This window comes from Myotis davidii, unplaced genomic scaffold, assembly GCF_000327345.1.
Source record: "Myotis davidii unplaced genomic scaffold, ASM32734v1 scaffold299, whole genome shotgun sequence".
NCBI classification, from domain to species: domain Eukaryota; kingdom Metazoa; phylum Chordata; class Mammalia; order Chiroptera; family Vespertilionidae; genus Myotis; species Myotis davidii.
In genome coordinates, this window is record NW_006293088.1 from 6,170,381 (window position 1) to 6,178,306 (window position 7,926).

A 7,926-nucleotide genomic window follows, 5' to 3' on the forward strand; every position below is an offset into this window, starting at 1 on the left:
GAATGTGGACATCCTGAGTTCTGAAAACTATCACATCCCCAACGGGATGCTCCTGTCAGCCGGCAGCTTGGAGTGACTCACCTGCCATTCCCGGGAGGGACGTGGCGGGACTGCCTGGGCCACGCCCCTCTGCCCGGAGCCTGTGAGCGAGCCGGGGTGGGCCCCCCTCCTGCAAGGCCACACTGGCTCAGCGGCCAGACTGTCAAGTGCTTCCGTTTCGATAGAAAAATCTCCTTTCCCCCAAAGAAAGGTCAGGCCAAGAGGAGAGGGCTCACTTGCCTTACTTTTTAATAAAATGCCACTTGCTGTCTGAAGCAGCTCTCTGTCAGCTGCAGCGCCCGGGGGCAGATTAATATTTCAGTCACTGGGGGACGATGGAGTAAGGCTCGGAGGACATGTGCCTGTCAGCGGCTTCCTGTGCCCCTTCTCGGCGTGGCCTCCCGCATCCTCTGCCCGCCCGGCCACGTCCACGCCCCACGGCTCCCGCCGACCGGGGCCGCCCAGCCTCATCTCCGTCCAGGACAGCTTGACGGGCGAGGTCACAGAGTTTGAACCGCCCTGATTGGCTGTCAGCTCCCATCGCCCTGACCCGGCAGATGCCCCTCCTAGGCATGCTCAGTGCAAGGCAGGGCCGTCGCCCCGGCAACAGTGGGAAGGGGACCCGCGGAGGGGGCGCCGCTCCCAGTCTAGACCTGCCACTTCCCCTCAGCGTTAACGGAGTCTTTAATAAAAGCCTAAGCGGCAGCCCCACAAATTGGCTGTGACAGTCGGTGGAGAAAATGAAGGGCCCCCACGCCCGTCCCGGCCCCCTCCCCAGCCTCCCGCCCTGCTCATCCAGGAGGCCCTGAGCCTGGACAACTTTGACATAATTTTGCAATAATTATCACTTGAAGAATTGCCACACAGGGGTATGCGTCGCCGGCGATCACGTCAGCGGGGAGAACCGCTGACCGGCAGCCGGGGCTCCCGGGGGCCCCAGCCCACCCGGCACGCTGCCTGCCCTCCGGGGGGTTCCGGCAGGCGCCCACAGGCAGCCCTCAACCCCTCTAACACCGTCTTCCCTCCCCTCCCCTGTAGGAAACGGGCAGCAGGCCTCCCCCGCCAGGTTCCCCCCGGCCCCGGTGACGCAGGAGCCTGGTGAGAACGCTGGTGCCCCAGGTTCCCACGAGGCCTCCCAGGACCGCAGTGTAGACCTGACTGTGAAGGAGCCCAGGTGAGGCGAGGCCGGGCCTCCCTGCTCTGCTCCCCTGGCGGGGGGTCCGCTCCCTCCTGGCAGGTGCAGCCGCTGGCCGGAGCCCCAGGGCCGGGCCGGGCCGGGCTGGGAGGGACGAGGCTCCGGGCTCGGTCCCACGTCCGTCTGAGCTAAAGCCCCTTGGTTTGTGTGTTCCAGTAATGAATCAAATGGCCACGCAGTCCCGGGAAATTCATCTCTTTTATCCTCGCTTATGAATAAGGTAAGAACCATCCATCACACGCCTCCCGTCCCCCCGCCCGGAGAAATTAAAGCCGCGCTGGGGGGTGGGGGGGATGTGTTTGTTTTTTAATGTTTTGCCTCTAATAAGATGAGTTTGTACCATTTAAATTTTGAGGCCATTTTTCATCGGATATAATTTCAGAGCCACTGCTTACAAATTAATTTAATGAACTGGCTGAAGAAATATATCCCAGCCTCCAACACCCCTTTCTCCCCTTCAGATGGAGGGCTCCTAAAGCTTTTCCGGAGCCCTCCAACTTCCCCCGCTGTTAGTTATTCATTTCACTTATTTATTTTATATATTTTGTTTTGTTTGTTTAAGAAAGGGTGGGGGAGGGGGGCCCAAGTGGGAGCAAAGCGTCAACCCCCACTTTTCGGGCTGAGTGATGGTCCCGGACGCCTTCGCAGAGGTCGCTTGGAATATTTATTTTAAATAATGCAGGGTCTTTGTAAATTATACATCATCTCAAATACATTCTCCCCCTTCACGTGATAAATTTGACTACAGCAAGATTAATTTGGTTACTGTACACAAGTGACTGTTGAGGGAGCCGGGCCTCGGCCAGACCTCACGGGTGGGAGCCCTGGCTGGGCGCTTGGCCGGGAAGGAGCCTCCCGCTTTCCTCTGCCCTCTGCCCCCTGCCCTCTGCCCCCTGCCCAGCACCTGCTGCCTCTTCCTTCCCTCCCTCTCCGGGTGGCTCTGTGCTCTTCTCTTTCCTCCTTAGGTCACTGCCCCCTGCACCCCCTCGTCCCTTCCTGTCGGAGCCTCCGGCAACCGGCAAGCCTTTGCGTGCGCACACGCGTGCCCTCCCCCTCCTCGCCCAGCAGCATCCAGCTGTCTCCATCTGACCCCGGGAGCCCCCTCCCTCCTCGCTGCTCCTCCTTTGTGTGCCTTCTCTTGTTCTCAAGAAATTCGTAGGGGGTCCCCCACCCCTCCTCCTCTTGCACTTCTTTTGAAAACCTGGCAGGAAAATAGCGAGGGAGCCGCGGAGTCTGGGGAAAGCTGGGCTGGAGCGTGTGCCCGCCCGGGGCCCAGCAGCACGGAGGGTGTGCGGGAGCTCTGGCCTCCCCGAGGGCCGGGCCGGGCAGCGTCCATTCAGACAGGGCTCTTCACAGCACTGCCGGCTCTGGTCGGCGTGAGAGGCCCAAGGGGTCCAGAGCTACTGCCACTCCCAGGGCAGCGGGTCTGGGTCCTGAGGCCCCCCAGCCCCAAGCATGGCAACCTGTCCTCCCCACAGATGTCTCAGGGCAACCCCAACCTCGGCAGCCTGTTGAACATCAAGACGGAAGCAGAGGGGAGTCCTAACGTGGAGGCCTTGCCCTTCCTGGGCAAGGCCGCGAAGGCGCTGGTTCAGGAGAAGCTGCCAGAGCCCTGGAAGTTGTACCTTCGCAGGTGAGGGGCCAGCGGGGAGAGCCAGGGGGAGGGAGAGGCCAGGCCACCTGTCCTGGTGGCCGGCACCCAGCCACACGGCACACCTGGCCTCCCCGGAGCGCCAGGGTCTCCTCTAACCAGCCGGCTCCCCTGGCCAGGTTCGGTACCAAGGACTTCTGCGACGCCCAGTGTGACTTCCTTCACAAGGCCCACTTCCACTGCGTGGTGGAGGAGTGCGGCGCGCTTTTCAGCACCCTGGACGGGGCCATCAAGCATGCCAAGTGAGTTGGGGTCCCCGGAAGGGGCCCGTTTAAACCCAGCCCCATGTATTTATCCACGCTCAGCTCGGGGCCCCATGTGGCTGGAGGACCCATGTCCATTTCCCACCAGACCCCAGACGCTGGGCTGGCTTCTTCTCAGATGCAGGCTTCCCCATGCTTCCCATGTCCAGCCCAGCCTGTCCTCCCAGCTCACCAGGCCCAGGGCAGCCCCAGCCCCACCCCAGGCGCTGCCTGCAGAGCCAGCTGCAGAGATCCAGCTCTGACCGGGCAGGGACCCCCGGAGAAGGCCTTTCCAAGCCCAAACATTGCATTTGTCGATTCTCTTTGACCTAAAAATAAAGAAGTTAATTTGTGAAACCCATTGAGCTGAAAAGCGGCAAGCCCGGCGCCTGTTGTAATTGAACCCAGAACTTACAGTCATTTCAAACAGCTCGTCCCTGCTCCCTGCGCCGGATCAGGCTCACTGCTACGCAGCCCCAGCTGCTAGTCTGCAGAGGAGCCGACTAAATACCAAGACCCACCTTTAAATTTCAGAGCAGGTTCTGGAGGGATGGGCTTCATGAGGCCAGGGCTTGCTGTCCACCAGCCCCCTCCGTGTGGGGAGGAGCAGGGACAGAGGTCACGGCAGGAAGGTGTGCTAGGACTGAGCCAGAAGCCAGAGTTCAGGACTGGAGGGCACAGCTTCCACTCAGCCCTTCCCTGCTGGCGGCGACTGGCACTGGGGGCGACATGGGGACACTGGGCCCTGGGCTTCTGAGACAGGCAGGCCCGCCCAGCAGGGGAGGGCTGACCTGCCCAGGGGGGGTGGCCCACTGCACACCTGAGACCCCCATTCTGCCTCTTGCAGTTTCCACTTCCGGACGGAGGGAGGAGCCGCGAAAGGCAATGCGGAGACCTCCTTCCCGGCCTCGGCTGCTGAGACCAAACCTTCCTTGGCCCCCTCTTCCCCGCCGGCGCCGCCCGTCACCACCGCCACGGTGTCCTCTCTGGAGGGACCCACTCCCAGCCTGGCCGCGGTGCCCTCCGCCCCCACCCTGCTCGCCTGGAAGCAGCTGGCTTCCACCATACCCCAGATGCCTCAGATTCCAACGTCAGTGCCTCACCTGCCCACTTCGCCCTTGGCAACGACTTCTCTAGAAAACGCCAAGCCCCAGGTCAAACCCGGATTCCTCCAGTTCCAGGAGAAGTGAGTCCCTCGATGACCCGGGAGTCCTGTGTCCCCCGCGTGTCTCGGGAGTAGGTGCTGGCAAGGACCGCCGAGGGCGCTGCCACCCGGCCTGCAGCTAGCCCTGGCCGTCCCCGGCCTCTCTGGGACCCGGTCATCAGGCAATGTCCTTCTAGCCAAAGATGCTGCTGCTCTGACCCACTTCCTGTGCCCAGAGCAGGTGGCCAGGGTGGGGGAGATGGTGGTGGTGGTGGCCGCTGTTCCAGAGGCCAGTGGTGACCCTGCAAGGACCGACGCAGGGGGCCGGAGTGGCGGGCCTGCCCCCGGGGAAGGCCGCCCTCCCGCCGGGCCACCGGTGGGCTCCTCGGCGGCTCGTGGCCTGGCTGAGCCCTGGCGGGCAAGTGAAGCCCTGGGTCCCGGGGGGTGAGGGCTGGGCCCCGCTCCAGGCCCACGGCTACCGACACAGGGTCTGAGCTCCAGGGGGGGAAGGGACCTCCTCACTGGATGGTGGTGGCTACTTGCGGCGAGAACGGTGACTCTGTATCATGATGTGTGCGGCTTCCTGTTCTCAATAAAAGTAATAAATTGGATGTGAACATACACCGCCTGAGTGGCAGCTGTCCTCCCTCTCTGGGCACCGGGGCTGGGCCCACAGCCTGGAGGGGACCTGCACTCCCCTCCGTCTCTCCCCAGCTTCCCTTCCCCCACTCACCTCCCCACAGCGGCAGCCCCCAAAGTTTTCCAGACTTGGTCAGAGTTCCCACCGGGCCGATGTGGGGGGAGCCGAGTTGCAGCCAGGGCAGAGGCCGGAGTGCAGCACCCTCCATGCCTGTCTGCAGCCCAGGACCCCCAGCTCTGGGGCAGGGGCTGCCACTCCCAGGGCAGGCCAGCTATGGGGGTTCCACCCAGCATTCCTCCCGCCCCTGCCAGCCCCGTCACTCGGCTGGCTTAGGTTCTGTGAGCAGATGGGTGCCCCATGCCCCCAGCTGACCTGGGAGTCCTAGCAAGTACGAACCTCAGCAGGACCTGACCTCAGGTGCCCATTCCCACTGGCCAAGGCCCCGTGGTAGCCACACTTCCTGGTAGGGCTACCCGCCCATCTGCACCCTGTCAGTCAGCCACATCCAGGGCCTTGCCTGTGCCATGACAGCCAGGCCTCACTGGCATCCTGCCAGGGCTGGCAGCACCATCCCTCATTTTCATATCCAAGAAGTCATAGCAGACATCCTTATCTGTGATCCCGAGGTGTGGCCGTGGAAACTACAAGTCCCAGCATGCAATGCTCTGGGCAGTCTGCACACTGTGATCCCTTATGCACCTTCAGAGCTCCAAAAAGAAGGCAAGAATGCATGCTGGGATCTGTAGTCTCCACAGACTGAATCATCCTGTTGAGCAGGAGGGCAGCCCAGGGGCCATTCCTCTTGATTGCACCACCAGGGACTGGGGAGCAGAACCCCAACATGGGCAAGTGGCAGGACACCAGCGGGGCGGGCACCGGGAATGCCAATGACCTTCTGGGCTGTGGTTTCGTTCCAGCGATCCTTGCCTGGCGACGGACTGCAAGTATGCCAACAAGTTCCACTTCCACTGTCTCTTTGGGAACTGCAAGTACGTCTGCAAGACCTCGGGCAAGGCCGAGTCCCACTGCCTGGACCACATCAACCCCAACAACAACCTGGTGAACGTGCGAGACCAGTTCGCTTACTACTCCCTGCAGTGTCTCTGTCCCAACCAGGTCAGCAGTGGAGGGGGAGGCGGGGCGGGGCGGGGCAGGGAGGTTGCGGGGAGGGTCCGGCCCCAGGACAACCCGTCCAGGCAGAGGCTGTTCCTCACGCCCTCTTTGAATTGGCCTCCTTCAGATTCTGGAAAGGACACTGTCTGCCCCTGGGCCCTGGCGGCCCTGGCCAGGGGTTCCGATTGGTGCTAGTTGGTGAAGTCAGTCATTTCAGCCTAAGCCTCAGGGGTGACTCTATCCTGGGCAGCCACGGTGACCTTGGCATCATTCCGCCTCCTGGAACTAGCGAGGCTCCCTTTCCCCAAAGGCCTAGATTTAAAATAGGCGCCTTGGACACGTAAAGAGATTGGCTGTCTGTGCCCGGACAGGAAGGGCAGGTCAGATTCCTGGTGAACCGCTGGAGGAATCCGGACCTAGATCTGGGTACGGGGAAGTGCGAGGATAAATTAGTGATGTCTGCCTTGGTCTGGGCATACAGAGAAGAGTGCCAGGATAGATTAGTGATGTCTGCTCTGGGTGTGGGTCTAGAGAAGGATGCCCTCAATACCAGGCAGGATGTTTTAGCCCAGTGACAGCGAACCTATGACACACGTGTCAGAGGTGACACGCGAACTCATTTTTTTGGTTGATTTTTCTTTGTTAAATGGCATTTAAATATATACAATAAATATCAAAAATATAAGTCTTTGTTTTACTATGGTTGCAAATATCCAAAAATTTCTGTGTGACATGGCCCCAGAGTTAAGTTAGGGTTTTTCAAAATGCTGACACGCCGAGCTCAAAAGGTTCGCCGTCACTGTTTTAGTCAAATGGCAAAAAGGGGCGGACTATCTTTTAGCGAGTGAAAGGTCCTTACCCGATTGTGTTTTCGGATTCTGAGCACGGAAGAACACGAAGGCCAGGGGCCTGCCGCCGCCCACAGGCCTGGGCAGGTGGGACTCACAGTTTGCCCCCCTGGCCCCGGCCCTCCTCTCCCTTCCTGCAGCACTGCGAGTTCCGGATGCGCGGCCACTACCACTGCCTCCGGACCGGCTGCTACTTTGTGACCAACATCACCACCAAGCTGCCGTGGCACATAAAGAAGCATGAGAAAGCTGAGCGGCGGGCAGCCAACGGGTTCAAGTACTTCACCAAGCGCGAGGAGTGCGGCCGGCTAGGTACCGACGGCCAGGCCGGGGCGGGGAGGTGCAGCAGGCGGCGGGGCTGGGGCCCTGGCCCCCGGGGCCCTTCTCTTGGCACCTACCTCCTGGCCCCACATATCAGGCTCCATATTTTGTTTAAAATGTCACAGACATCACAAGCCAGGCATCATCAAACTGGGAAAACCGTCAAAACCCAGGAGCCCATGGGAAGGGGGTGCGGTGACTTGGAGCACAGGCCCACCTGGGGAAGTGCCTGGCCCTCATCAGGTGTCCAGGCCTGGACTTGGTTCTCTTTCTCTTTCTTTTCTCTCTTTTTTAAAAATTTTTTTTATTGATTCCAGAGAGGAAGGGAGAAGGTGAGAGAGATAGAAACATCAATGATGAGAGAGAATCATTGATCGGCTGCCTCCTGCACACCCCACACTGGGGACCGAGCCCATAACCCGGGCATGTGCCCTGACCGGGAATCGAACCATGACCTCCTGGTTCATAAGTCGATGCTTAACCACTGAGTAACACTGGCCAGGCAGAACTTTAAATATTAGAAGAAAATATGGGCTAAAATTTCCCTTTATAATGGTGAATATGGAAAACTTTGAATTATGACTTAAAATCCAGTAAAATAAAAGAAAAATGACTATTTTTAAAGGGAAATCAAAAAATAATTGAATGACAAACTAGAAAACGATAATTGCAACATTTCACAAAGGGGTAGTGTCCCTGATATATATTTCAAAAAAAAAAACAACACTAAAAA

The 7,926-nt window shown here is 59.6% G+C and overlaps 1 protein-coding gene across 1 annotated transcript in view; it reads left to right on the forward strand.

The window, feature by feature from the left end:
- The window catches only part of CASZ1 (castor zinc finger 1), a 36,836-nt gene that overhangs the window by 12,554 nt on the left and 16,356 nt on the right, over positions 1-7,926 (forward strand). Inside the window, 7 exon segments of the mRNA XM_015565940.1 lie at positions 1,078-1,213; positions 1,391-1,454; positions 2,713-2,867; positions 3,005-3,127; positions 3,975-4,313; positions 5,829-6,027; positions 7,013-7,184. Of these exon segments, the coding sequence (XP_015421426.1) occupies positions 1,078-1,213; positions 1,391-1,454; positions 2,713-2,867; positions 3,005-3,127; positions 3,975-4,313; positions 5,829-6,027; positions 7,013-7,184 (1,188 nt within the window).